The sequence below is a fragment of the Agelaius phoeniceus genome, chromosome 6, assembly GCF_051311805.1.
Source record: "Agelaius phoeniceus isolate bAgePho1 chromosome 6, bAgePho1.hap1, whole genome shotgun sequence".
NCBI classification, from domain to species: Eukaryota; Metazoa; Chordata; class Aves; order Passeriformes; family Icteridae; genus Agelaius; species Agelaius phoeniceus.
The window spans coordinates 29534473-29548989 of NC_135270.1; the positions used below are offsets into that span (position 1 = coordinate 29534473).

General features: G+C 38.2%; 1 protein-coding gene across 2 annotated transcripts in view; it reads left to right on the forward strand.

The window, feature by feature from the left end:
- Positions 1–14517, forward strand: part of MAP3K9 (mitogen-activated protein kinase kinase kinase 9) — a 58410-nt gene that overhangs the window by 19178 nt on the left and 24715 nt on the right. For both annotated transcript variants that reach the window (XR_013182792.1, XM_054635195.2), the window contains exon 3: positions 8410–8590. Coding sequence is in view for 1 of the 2 variants with exons in the window: in XM_054635195.2 (XP_054491170.1) it covers positions 8410–8590 (181 nt within the window). In the remaining variant the exon portion in view is untranslated. The remainder of the gene's footprint in view (positions 1–8409; positions 8591–14517) is intronic.

The following is a 14517-nucleotide window of genomic DNA, read 5'->3' on the forward strand; positions in this document are numbered from 1 at the left end:
ATTTTGTGCAGTAGAGCAGCAACCCCTTTCTTCTACTTTGATAGATAAAAATGGGATATTTTTGCTGTGGAAGATCATACTGTAGTAGTTCCTTCCTGAATGTTGTTCTACTTCTAAAGTGATGAGTCAGCTTGTAACACAAGCAAAGCATAGGAGTATTCTGTTCAGCACTAAACTATGCAGATTAACCTAATCTTTTCTCTAGGCTCAGAAACCAGAAAAAGGCATTTATGACCATATTTTTATACCTTGACACTTAATGTTGACAGTTGAGGAGCCATTTTCTACCAGTTTGTTGATGTTGCTATCAACTGGATCAGAATATGTTTAGGTGTTTATTTTTCCTTACTAGCTGTTCCCCATTGCTTTGGCCCACTGGACAGGAAGAATGCTGTCCAAACTGTTCAAAAGTGTATCTGGAAACTAAAACAACCGTTCCAAGAGAAACAAGGGAAAAAATCTTATAACGTTACCACCTTCCAGGGGGAGTATCTGTTTGTGAAAGGAGGTTATAATACATTTTCTTGTTTTGCTAGTGTAATGTGAGCAGAACAGAGAATTAAAACAGCAGCTGTTAATTTCATTGCCAAGCTTTTCTTCTTAATTTACCTTGTGAAAAATTTCCCTTGGTGAAAGCAATCTACCTCTTTGAGCTATCTTTTTTGTGCATACAGGAGGTAGTATAGTGTTAGATTAAAAATAGGAGGTATATGACTGAGGTTTTGTAGTGACTAACTTGAAACCTCAGTAAAGATTCATTATATTTGTTTAAGTGATCGGATTGAAAAATTTGCTGCAGATGGTTTTTCTGTTTGTGTAGGATAGAGGAGCATGTTTAGAAGGAGAGAAGATGGGTTTAAGAAGAAGAAAATTAAAGGAAACGGATAGAAATGTGTATATTCTGGCAGAAGGAAAGAAATTCAGACTTAGAGCTTCTAGCATAATTGGAAAGAGGAAAAGCATTGTAATACAAATAAGCTGTGTTAAGCAGAAAGAAGAGTATATCAACAATGCAGTTATTTGCATTGCAGCACTAGAGCAAAGTTCAAAATATTCCCAAAACAAAATTTGCTCAGCAGTTTTAAAGTTCCTAACGCAGTGGCTAAGAAGTAGAAGTGATATGTATTAGATGTGGTTTACCCAGTCTCTTCAGGTGTTTTAAAACATAGGTACAAGTAGATCAAAGGATATATAGCTCTGTGCCCCTCAATGGTTATACATCTTTATCCCCCTATTTTTATTTTGTTTTGGTGTATCTGTATATCTGCTCTTAAGTCTTTCTAGTAGATACATGAGTAGTGAAAACACAGCTGTATAGTATCTGAAGTGACATCTTACTTGCATTAAGGCTTTGGGTGTTTCTCAGTGATTTTCACCATTGACTTTTCAACTGATTCAGTGATTATTAAGGTGAATGGTGCAAGATGCAATGAGAGATGACCTTCAGCTGCCTTTGTGGACAAAAGGACAGTTTTACTTACGACTTATTTTACAGTAGTACCAGTTTGGCTTACATTAGCTGTCATAATAATAGAACAATATATTTCTGACTACTTAATTTTGTACATGTTTAGACCACTGAGGTAATCTTGGAATGATAAGTAAATTGGTTTTCACCAGATGTCTCTAACATCATGTGTGTAGGGGAGTTTCTGTAATTGAAATAGCTTGTTTATACCAGACCAGAGAGATTTATGTGGCTTGAGTAAGCACTTAGGACAGATGTGCCTCTTGTCATTACAGGCTCCTGTGGAGGGTAATTCAGACACGTATATTAGATATATGCTTGGAATCCCCTTCTGTAGAGGCTTTGTCTTTTCTCTGACTGTTTGGAGCCTGGGAAGACTGCCTTCTGAGATGCTGTGAGTTGGTTTCCTGTAAGCCAGTTTTCACTGTAATGATCCACAGCTACAGAGGGGAGAGAACATGAAGGAGAAGACATTCACCTTTTGAACATGTGAGGCTGTGGCAGGTGTGCATCTGTTGCAAGCATGCAAGACAGAATTTCATCTCTATAGAAATGTTTATTTAATTTGCCTCCAGGGCAACCCTTCTGTAGTTTTATCTGCTAATTTATGGCAGAGCTGTAACTTAGCTAGCATTTAAACTGTTAATTTTTGTAACTTCAGTTTGTATTCCTTCAGAGTTCATTTGATCATTTGGCCCTCTGTTTTGCCACTTAAAACTAACCAGTGGTTTTCTTGCCCTGCACGATGTCCTTAATAACAAAATTTTGAAGCTGCAGGTGTCAGTATTTTCTCTGCAGTGATTTTTCCTTCTGAAAGGCATGTATCTCCGTAGTGAATTGTGATGATGAAACAGAACTGAAGATCCTGCAGTAGGAACTACGTGAAGGCTGAAGGATATGATGGCATTTTAGAAATCTTAACCAAGTTGGTTTTGTATGCTTTGAATACAAGGCAGATGTTTTTTGTCTTTCTAGTAAAGCATAATAATTTGGAATTTGGTGGAACAGGAAGAAGAGCTGACTCAGTGTCAGATAACAGTGTGTCAGTTGTACTTAGGTGGATCTGTTCCTGTGATGTTTGTTTTCAGTACTACAAACCTTTGTTAAAGCAACAAAAGTATCTAAGTTGGCCCTGGCTCTAGAAAAGTAACCCTCATTCTTCTTGAAGCCACTGATACCTAGCTGTGGCTCATGAAACTGAGAACCAAAACCTTTGAGATCTGTTATCACTAGGATCTGGGTGCTTCCACAGGATTGATGACTTTCTGTAAGAGTGACATTGGAATGTGTGGAAAATCTGCTAGTTATTAATGTACATAGGGAATGGTGCTAATAGTGGGGAGGGTAAATTGGCTTCACCTGACCTCAAGAAGTTGGTTTCCATCACTTTCAACTCTGCTAGAAAAGCTGCTAGCCCAAATCACAGACAAGCATAACAGGATTCTGAGTACATAATACTTCCACTTCCATACTAAGTAAGAAGACCATCTTTAAATGGTACCAGAATTGACAGAGTTAACACCTCATCATTCTTTGTAGGGATTGAAACTGGCATGCCATGCAGTGTTACCTTTCCCCTTTGTTACTGCAACTTGTTTTGGCCAAAGCAGAAGCCAAAGCACCACATAGATGGAAACCTCTATCAAAAAGTACTGAAAAATATAATGATGACAAATTAGAAAATTTTTCACAAGGGTCTGATAGGAAAATAACTTGCTGTTTCTTGTAGGGCACCAAAGATGTTCTTGAAGAATATGGAGGAAGCTCAGTAAACATTTTAATTTCAAAGAAAAAGGACTATCTCATCATAACCTAGTTAAGAGGAGGCTCAGTATTTAATTCTAACTTTCTGTCTCAACTCTCTAATGTGCCTTGATTGGCTGTTGTCTTTCAGCACTTGCAGTCTGCCTGGCTCTCATGGGATCAGATCAAGGCTGGCTCTCAGTGGAGTCAGATCAAGGGTCAGTAATGACTCTTGAAAGTCCATGTGGTAATAAAGTTCTTGGTACACTCTTAGCGGTTGAAATTACACAGCTGAATCATATGTATCTGTATCTGGATGACTGCCTGATCTCAGGAAGGTTTTGTGAAGAGATACTAAGGCAAATTTGGTCATATTCATTCTACACTCTGACACATGGAGATATTGAAGAGCTATCTTGCTGAACAGAATTTCTGTGCGCTGTAATTAACTTCATTGTCAAATGCTTATTTTCCTGAGGACAAGTTCCAAGTCTTTCAGGACTGTATGAAAACATATGTGAGCACTAATGGATTATTAGTCCTGTAAGGACATGCATGCATGGTGCACTTCACCGAAGGTTGCTAACCATTTTAATGGTACTCTAGGCCACCATGCTTTCCTTTGTACTTGCACAGTAAGCAAAGAACATGGTGATTTCCTATATCAAGTTGTTTTGCTGCAGCATTTGGATGGTGCAAGCAGTCTGAATGTGCTTGTAATACCTGATTTGCTTCCCCAGTCCCCCTTGTAGACTGCTGGTCGGCTCCTACCATGCTACTTAAGATCAGCTTTTAGCCTGTGCCAGAGAGGAAAAAGAGGAGCAGTAGTACATAGCAGACCTTCATCTACAATTTGGCTGGCTCTATGCCTGCACACAGGAAGAGATTTCTTGCATGGGCCTTGCTGAAACAGGGAAAGGCTGATCCGCCCCTAACAAGCTGATACACATTCTTCATGTTCCTGCTGGTTTGGATCTCGTTCTTCCCTGGTTGCTTGCAGACTGGGTCCAGCGTCTTTGCTGCCAGTCTCTCTCTTGAAGGCTGGGAACGTGAAAGATTTTCTATTAAATTTTCTACCTATTTTAAACCTCTGCACCACTTGCAGATCTTTAAAATCAGTAGACAAGATTGAGATTTACTTCCTTTGTGTATTAGCTATGTTTTGATGTAAGTGGTCTATATCTGCGCCTGAACTTGTTTTGGTAGTGTAGTAGGTTGATGCTGGATTCCAGGCACCCACCAAAGCCCCTCTGTCACTCCCCTCTGCAACTGCACAGGGGAGAGAAAATATAACAAAGGGTTCATGAGTTGTGATAAGGACCAGGAGAGATCACTCATCAAATACCATTACCAGCAAAAACAGACTCAAATTAGAAATATCACTTGAATTTCTTAGTAAAAAAACTCAGCTGGATAATGAGAAGTAAAAGAACACCTTAAAAAAACCCAAAACCATCTCTCCTTCCCAGCTGTATTTCCTCTCCCCATCAGCATAGGGAAACAGGGAGTGGGGGTTATGCCCAGTTCATCACACATTGTTCCTGTTGGTGCTCAGCGGGAGGAGTCCTTCTACTGCTCTGGTGTGGAGTCCCTCCCACAGGAAATGGACTCATGCTGGAGAAGTCCATGGAGAACTATCCTACAGGCAACAACTCCACAAACTGCTGCAACATGGGTTACTCTTCCTGCACTCTTCCCTCACAGGTGCAGTCCTTCAGGCACAGCCTGCTCCAACATGGGTCCTCCATGCAGTCACAAATCTTGGCAGGAAACCTTTCCCCAGATCTGCAGGTCCCTGCCAGGCGCCAGTTCCAGTATGAGCCCCCACAGGGTCACAGCCTCCTCAGGCATCCACCTGCTCTGGAGGAGGCGTGGGTCTCCTCCATGTGGTACAGGTGGATCTCTGCATCCATGTGGTCCTCCATGGATGAGAAAGCTCATGCAGAGAAAGCTCAGCTCTGGTGTCTGGAGAACCTCCTCCCCTTCCTTCTGCACTGACATTGGTGGCTCTAGATTTGTTCTTCTCACATATTCTCTCTCCGCTCTTCTCTTGATGCAATTACATCTGCACAATAACTAACTTTTTATTCTTTTTCTAAAGTATCTTGTCACAAAGGTGTTACTGTCACTTCCAGTTGGCTCACCCTTGGCCAGTGGCACATCCATCTTGGAGCCACCAGGGATTGGCTGTGCTGGACATGGGAAAAGCTTCTAGCATCTTCCACCCACCCCACTACCAAAACCTGGCCATGTAAACTCAATGCAGTTATGCCAGATGTTAATAATCTATCCACTGTTATCTCAGTCCTGAGCAATCAAATCTGTTAAATTAGGAAAGTACATTAATTCTGTAACTGTAGAGAGCATGTTGCTTGTTTGTGTTTCACGTATCTTGTTTGTTTTGTCATGGACTAATACAAGTGCAGAAGTAGTACTTGCAGAAGAGGACTTGCATTGAGAGTATTAAACAAAGAGTAATAACTGATTGTAGGTAAAACTCAGAAGTAAACGAGACCATGTTGATTAGCGTAAGCAAAATGCAGTGTCCTAGCAACCTCCTGTGTGTTCTCTGTAAAAGTCTTTTTCTTATAAGGAGGAGACTGAAACAAATTAAAATTTCACCTATTTACAAGTTCTTCATTGAAATTCAGGCAAAAACAAGAGGGAAGAGTCAAGGCTTTTGGTTTGAAAGTCTGACAGATGGGCGAGGGAGACTCCTGGCAAGTGAGCCTTTTGATACTGAGTAATACAATAAAGAGAACTGAAACAGATGCCATTTTAAAATTAATTTTTAAAAATTTGGATTTCAAGATTACTATTCCAAGCAGTTATTACAAGGAAATAGAAAAGGAGCCAAGGTTGTAACTAAGGAATCAGACTTGCAATAAATCCCGTCTCTTTTGTTGTCCTTCTCTGTGGTCTTTTGTCATGGTAATTTTTCTTACTACCCTGCCTCTGACAAAAGAACAAGTTCTGGATACAAAAGAACTATGGAAGTACTAATTATTTTGTTAGAACCTAATACAAATCAAGACTTAATTAGATTTAAATAACCTCTTACCAGGAAGGTATGTACAAAGCATGTATCAGTTCTGATATATGGTGCTCTGTCCTGTTATTGACCTCATTCAGACAGAATATGATCTGTGAACAATAAATTTGTTTGTTCCTCATGGTGATTACGGAGGGAAGCAAAAAAAATCCCCAAACCCCCTAAACCCATACTTTCTTGTCTCAGAGTTTTACTTTAACTTTACAACATCACTGTACATCTCTAAATTACTGCATTTAAATTTAAAATTACATTTTGTTATTCTGCCAGTTCTTTAGGCAGAATGGGTACAAGCTAGAAAAAGAAACACTATGTACATTTTAGGAAGCTTTTCACTTTGCAATCAAGGAGTGACTTGCTAGCAATTTCTTTTAGCACCTCTTCATCTGCTAGAAAGAAGTAAAAAAGTTAGACTTAATTTGAAGAAGAAGCCCAAAGGAAGGCACCTTCTCTACCTTGGTTTCTTGTGTTGGTTCTGTTGTGCACTGAAGTATTGCTCTAAAAATGCATATGGTTTTGCCACCATGAAGAGAACAGTAACTCTAGGCCTCAGTCTCTTCTCTGTGATTAGGAAAAAGGAGCATTTGGTCTTGTCAGAAATTTTGCAAAAGAAGGAAGAACCAGGAGCTTAACTGTAGGTCTAATTTCTTTACACCTTGAGTTGTCCCACAAAAATCTTTGAAGTAGTATTTTGTGAATTCTATTATTGAAGTAAAAGCAGTATTTTAACATTTTAAATGTGTGTTACTTATAATGTAGAAGGGTTCAAATAACATTTTTGGGTTTTATTTGGTGAGAATCCCCATTTTAATTATTGGAAGGAATGATTCTTCCCTCCCCAAAAAAAGAAAGCTGTATCAGCTTGAGGCTGACACTTGAGTCTTCTCATGGACTGCTGAAAATGGTCCTCAAGATTATTTTCTGTAATTTTTGCAGCACATTTGCCTTTTATAGGTTTTGTTATGATCCATGATTGATTATGGAGGTCATGGGGTTTCTTTTGTTTGTTTGGGATTTTTTGGTTTGGTTTTTTTGCAATTGATGCATCCATAGAAAAAGAAAAAAAATCCTCATGTTTTCTAAGAACCTCTGTCTATAGTGTCTGTAATGACATGAAAAACATAGCCATGTTGTGATGGTGCGTAATTGGCTTGGTGATTTTTGATGTGAAGTCTTTGGAATAATACCAATACAAATATTTCTTTCTTTGGTGCTTTACAAAGTGGCTTAAAACATTTCAGGGGCTTATGGTTCCATTAGTTATGGAAGATTAGTCCCCTCATATTCTGTTAATTTATGTTGCATTGCTGGAGTGGCTCGTGTGGTCACTTTGCACTAAGATAAAGAAAGAGGATAATGAGATGCTGCTAAAGTAGGGTGGGTACTTGTGGGCTCTGGTTTAAACTCAGTGGTGTAACAGTACAACTTTCCAGCTCCAGAGGAATGTGTCTTATATCACAGCATTCTTGAGTTCTGCCTCAAGGTGCTTTTAAAGTTTTTGGCTGTGGACTCCTTTGCCACAGAAAGGGCAGAAAAAAGTTGTTTAATAATGATGGGGGAGGGAGTCTGTGGGGGTCTACATGTCTTCTGGAATTGGGCATGCTATTGCTGATCAAAATAAATTTATTCAACAGTGACTTAAAAAAAAATATTGTGCATAGAGCTTCTACTCCTAACACATTTACATGAAGGGTATATCCAGCCTATGTGTGTGTATCTGGATTTACAAAAAAAAAGTCCTCTAAGCAGTTCAAGAAAATGATGCTATTACTGGCTTGCTGAGAGAGGATTAATTAGGAAATGTCTTCCCTTATCTGGATTTCTAGAAGTTACAGTGGTTCACTTCCTCCTAGCAGAGCATTATACAGAATGACACTAGGCACTATATTAAATAATTATGTTATTACATATTTCTTCTCTGGGATTTAGTACTTTGGTTAAATTTGAAGTTATTTGTTAGGGAACTGTTCAGTTGTCAGATGAAGGAACAGCCTGAAATAACCTGTAAGAGGGTATGGTATGTTTGAATAACAAAAAGCCAGGGAAAGTCTTGAAATTTGGGGGATCTCCAGGAAAATCTGTTTTTGCATAAATACTAGCTTTACTCTGCATACGTTTTATTCCCAACCCCCCCTCTTTTCTCCAGTACTGATACTCGAAAAGGTGGAAAATGGAGATCTGAGCAACAAGATGTTGAAGATCACGGATTTCGGCCTGGCCAGGGAATGGCATAAAACTACCAAAATGAGCGCAGCTGGGACATATGCCTGGATGGCTCCTGAGGTCATCCGCTCTTCCATGTTCTCCAAAGGCAGCGATGTTTGGAGGTATTGATTTGGCATTAAGTGATTGGATACTAAAGAGTAACTGGACCTGCCAGGAAGTCTCTTTTATGTGTAAGAATGAGTGATGGTGAACCAAATATTAAAACTCAGGTCTTAAGAAAACTTTATCCACCAGCTTTCCATCTGTCAGACTAATCTCAGACTTATTGTTACTGTAGAAAATAAGTGATGGACCAGCTACTGCATGCCTCTTATTTTTTGTTGTTCTATAAGTTTTCATTCGTATTATTTTGAGATTCATAATCCAAATCCCCTCTGCTTTATCTTAACCAAACGTTTTGGGTTTATTTGGCTATTGACTGACATAATCAAAGGCCATAATACAATCTGAGAAGTACTTAATTTTTATACTGTTTTACATACAAGGTAATTTTGAACTATTTTGTTTTGGTAGTAATCTGTCACTAATGTATATGTACACAAATACACTGTACTTAATTGAATTCCCTGTCCTGTTTCAATCACAATACTATGTTTTTTGTTTTCATAATAATTTTATTAATTATTTTCACGCTTCTAGTATTTCACATAGGATAATAGATCTCTTATCTGGGCCCATCTGAGTATGTAATCCATAAATAGTAACCTGCATGTACATATTGTCTTGTTCATTCATGCACTGGAATTTTCATGAATGAGCTAATATGGTGGGGAGGTGTAAAGGTTGGCCTATATATTTCCAGAAATTGAGTTTGAATACCTCTATTAAGTGGATTTCTAAATACATAATTCAGTATATAGCTCCAGGACAGTGACTTTTCTGGATACTGGATGACTTAGAATTAGTACTGAGCATCTGAAACAGATAAAATAGAGAGAATTTTGTTTTTGTTGTGGAGGAAAAGGTGTTGAAATGTCAGAATCTTTATTTTCATAGCAGTAAGATTCTGTTGCTGGCCAGTAATGCTCCTCCACAAGTGAGTGCATGCTGTAAAACACATCAGGATAAAGAAATAGCCCAGCTGGTAGACATGTCTGGCTGTTATGGCAGCTATTTGGTGTGGGGATTTTCATTTTCCTTGTCCAGTTTTGCTGAATAGATAATGTATTGCCTTGTGATAAGTCTATGAACTTGTATTTTGCACTCTGATAGTATGGATAAAATCCTGACCATGTAATTAAATGTGGTAGCCTCCGTAGCTAATCTGAGACAGATTGAGCAAGAACCAGGCTTTTATTTGGAGTGAAGTCTGGCAGAAATGAAAATCTTAAGGCTGTGCACCTTTTCTGTGCATCTGATTATGGTATTGGCTTGTACACAGCTTGTCAACCTCAAACCTAAACTTGCTGTTCTCTGAAACAGTGCCCGGAAGGGCCTTTAAGGGTAACCTAAGGGAAAGAGGGAACAGTTTTCCTGTAATTGTAACTTTAGTAATACAGGCATGCTATGAACAGATCAGTAGATGTTCTGTACCAGTATGAATTAATTTTAAAAATATTAAGAATTATTTAGTTGGTTGGTGATTTTCATGAAGTGCCTCTATGCCCATGCAAAAGTACCAGTTTGATCATTGACTTAAGGACTGTAAATAACTGAAATGATTTGTTCATTTTTCAGAATATTTTATTTCCACTTTTAAGATTCCTTCATCACTTTCTCTTGTTATAGTTACCAGTCTTCCCTTGAAAAGAGGTTGAGTCCCTCACAATACTCGCCCTTAAACAGAGAGTCATCACCATTAAGGGAACTTATATACTGTCTCTGAATAAGTTTTTTCTTTCTGGTGGGTAAAACCTCTATTCATAGTTAAACAAGCTGAAAAGAACATGTATGCAGAGGACAAGTGCTTGCCAGTGCAATCACTACTAGTCTGCCAATGATTGTAAGCCCTAGATTTTAGAAAAGCAGTCATGGACTTGTGTAATAATTCCTGTCCCCACCCAAGGATGCAACCTGAAATTCTTAATAGGATGAACTTTTTTATCCTATTAGACTTGCTCCTCCTCTTGTCCAGTTCAACCACTTGGTTAATCACTGGAGTCGTAGGGGGTTTTTTTGCCTGACAGCCTTCCAGTTAGTCTATGCAGCATCAACAGAATTGTCTCTAATGTTCATGAACCCTTTTATTTCAACACCTTTTCTTTAAAGCTTATTAGAGTAATACTGCTGGCTGAACTGTTTCCCAGCCTTTGAACAAGAATCTTGTTCTCCTTGTGTTCTTGCTGCACAAACAGCTGAAGAAGAATCATGCTAGGACTGAAATTTCCTGAGTCAGTCTTATCATAACTGACTGCTTCATCTTTCCAAAACATGTTTCAAGCTCCATTTTAAAAGCTCCATCTGTTTACTCTGGAGTAGGGTTGGCAAAGAACTTAAAAAGAGTGAGGAATGACCACACGTGGTATTTATCACCAGGGTCTGGACCACTGTGAAGCTTGTTCATAGTATCAGTACTTAGTAAATCTTGCTAGTGAAAACTTGTTGCTGTGAATTTTTCTGTGGTGTACCCACAGGCTCTAGATATAGTAGAAGCCTTGTGCTTATATTGTACAGAGGACAGTGAAACTACAACTTTATTTAAATAAGTCCCTTCCTGTAAATCTGTTATGTGTTTGTTTGTATTTGCTTTGGATTTACAGGGTTAAAGTTGAAGCTTGGATATTGCAGCTCATCCAGTACTGTACGCTAATGTTAGTAGGCATATAAATAACATTTTTCTGTCATTTGGCTGGTTAAATATATTTCTTGTTTGCTGTACACTTTGTTTTTTACTTGTACTACTTAAAAGACAGTCATAGTGTCAGTACTATCAGTGCGTGGAATATAAAGGCAGCATACAGCCATCATCTGGGTTCTCTATGGTCCTCAATTTAGATGTTTTTAAGCTATATCTACTCTGAGACCAGTGAAATAATTGGGCATTTAATTTCCATTTAGGAATGGAATACCAGCTCTAGCTAAAACCATCAGATTAGCAGATCAGGAAGTTTCAGGCATTCAGTGCTGGGTGTAGGAACTTCAGTCATTAGAATATTTTGTTTTAAGCAAGCATTGGTCAAGCACTTGCTTCCATCCACAATTGATCACTTGTAGGCTTCTGTAGTTTTCTGTGCGTAATGAAGCACTGTCAAGACTTCAATACCTGGCAGACAAATGCTGACTAGCAATATTAGGAGAAACTCACCTGGGAGAAGCACATGAGTACTGTGAAAGCACATACATGAGTGTTGTGAAATAGGCAGGAAGGGTCATCTCTGGAAGTGTCAGTTAATTAACATGCAAAATGCCAGCTGTTAATAGCTATAAAAATGTAATGAATAAATGAAGTTTGGGGCTTTTTTTCCGTACTAAAAGTCATGTTCTGGTTGCTGTTGGAACTGGGATCTCTTTGTTGGGTTGATAATTCCTTCCTCATGGAAAGTGTTGAACCTGGGGAAATGGATAAGAAAAGCCTATGGTACATATGCCATGGAACAGTACCAGTGAGAAACAATTACTTGTTTTTTAAAAGTTCACAGACTAACAAGGAAGGTGGCAAAATCACATGTGAAATCCTGCAGACCTCCAGCCTCCCTTGCCCTGAAAATCCAGTGAGTAGGATTGAACCTGATGTTAAATGGCTTAAGGGATTACTGGATCACTGAAAGATGGTTAATTATTCACACAAGTGTCAGTTGACTTGGATGCATGGGTTGTGTCACATGGTTCATTTCATAATTAAAGTCCAAAAATTACTAATAGGTGGTGGAAAAATAAATGAGCTTGATCATTTTTTCTTTCCCCCCACTGAGAATGTGTAGAGGCCCTTGTTTCTTTCTTTCTATGCCTTTTTTTGGGTAAGTCTTCTGATCTGGCTTTTTCCTTTGTACTTCCCAATTTTCTGCTTTAGAGTTAATAGGAAAACACACTGTTCAGCACCTGTCTTGGTGTTTATTCACTTGGGATTATTGTTCAAGTGCCACAAAGCAGTATTCCCCAGTTCTGTGCAAGCAGTATTCTCAGCAATGAGGTGTAAGTATAGTGGCATTGAGTTCTGTCAGAAGCAAAGTGACCTTTCCCGCAATATACACTTCTGGTGTCACATTAGAAGAAGCACCAATCTGTCTATTCCTTTTTCCTTTAAAAGTACCCTGCAGAAGAAGTGCTTTGAGCACATCTGTAGTGCTTTATCCAATAGTAGTGTTAAAGTAATAATACAGCTCTTTGGTAGATTTTACTATCTTTTACTATCAATGGTGATATCTAAACTGAAAAGTAACATGAATGAGCAATCGGATTTAGGCAGTCCAAATATACATTCAGTTTAGTTTTAATTTTCTTTGAGTGTTTTATAAATCCTAGAAGGCCAAGAAGAAATTGGGAACTCCTTAGACTCTAGTTTATTTTTTTCAAATAATGCTCTTGAGACAGTAAGAAATGATAAATTATAATATCAAGAGTGTGAATTACATAAGAAAAAAGACTGTGTAGGTCAAAAAATATATTTTGCTTAATAAAGTAAAATAGCTGTGTTAGCAGCAAAGGTTGGATCTTTAGTTACTAAAATTCTTTATCTAAATAGGAAAAGTACTGTTAAAAGTGTCCAACTAAGTTATCAGCAGTTACAGTGAATGTTAAAGATGTGATGGGCTGGAAGGGAGTACAGCCAAGGGTACAGTTTGTGATATCCATTTGTGCTCCCAAATGGATAGAAACTGTTGCTTTGAAATGAGAAAAGCTTAAAATATTAACTTGATATTATATTTATATTTTAACTCTTCAATGGAGCAGCTATTTAAGGAGCTTGTTGGAAGAGAAGCAGTTTTTCATTTGGTCTTCAGTTGTGCTTAGGAGGCCTTCAAGGTGGTATAGTATGACATGGTCCAAATATATATTGTATATTTAGATTTTGTATCTTTGCAAGCACAATTAAGAAAAATTAGTCCATTACAGTAGTGTTTAATCTCAAGATTATTGAGTACTGAGTGAATGTATGGGAAATCCTTCAAAAGAATGAAGAAGACAGTGTAGAAAAGACTACTGAAAGACATCTTTTTAAAATCTCAGTCTGTATCCAAATGAGGAAAATTATGCATTGACTTGAGCTCTTTCAAGTTGAATATAAAACAAAGATAAAAGGGTTTTGAAGAGAGTCTTCTGACAGCATAAAACCAAATCCCTTGCTTTCAAATGCCGCACAGGTGAGAACCCTGCAGGAGAGCATAACAGCCCAGAAGTGGGCAAAATGTGGGAGTGCAAGGAAGATAAGGCTATACCAGAAAAAAACCTCAGTGACTTGTGTCTGCCAGAATAGAGCAGAGGCATTTTAAGCTGAAAATTTCTCTTTAAGGGAGTCAAGCTTGGAGCACATATCTTTTACTGAAGTAAAATTCACAGAGGTGTTAAGACTGACTCTTTAAATGAGCAGTTACAACTCCTGAGATTTACAGTAACACCCAAAATTTCTACAAGAACATGAGAGTCAGCTGAGTTAGCAGCTGTGCTGGGCAATCTCTTGCTTAGAGCTGGTGTAGTACCAGAGAAATGGAAGGTAGCAGACACAGTGACACGTCTTAAAAGAGCTTCCTAAGAATTAGCAAGTATGATCTTGAATTCTTCTCAATGGTAGAAACAGCACTAAAGAGCAGGGAGCTGGTGGACATGTGAGCATGTCTGGGGAAGAGTTAGCTTTTGTAGAAGAAAATGTAATACCTTGTGAAAAGTGAAAATGCTTGAAGGAGATACTGAATATGTGGATAAATGGTGAGGTTGCTTATACTGTATTTGGATTTATAAAGACTTTAAGCAAAATCCTGCATCATAAGCTTTTAAATAAAGTAAATTGATGTGGGAAAAGAGGGCAAGTATTTTTCCCTTCATTTAATCAATACTTAATTACTAAAATAATTAATCAGTTTTATTGGTGGGGAATTCTGTGTTCAACACAATCATAAGTGATTTGAAAAAACAGTACATGGTTAGGTAGCAT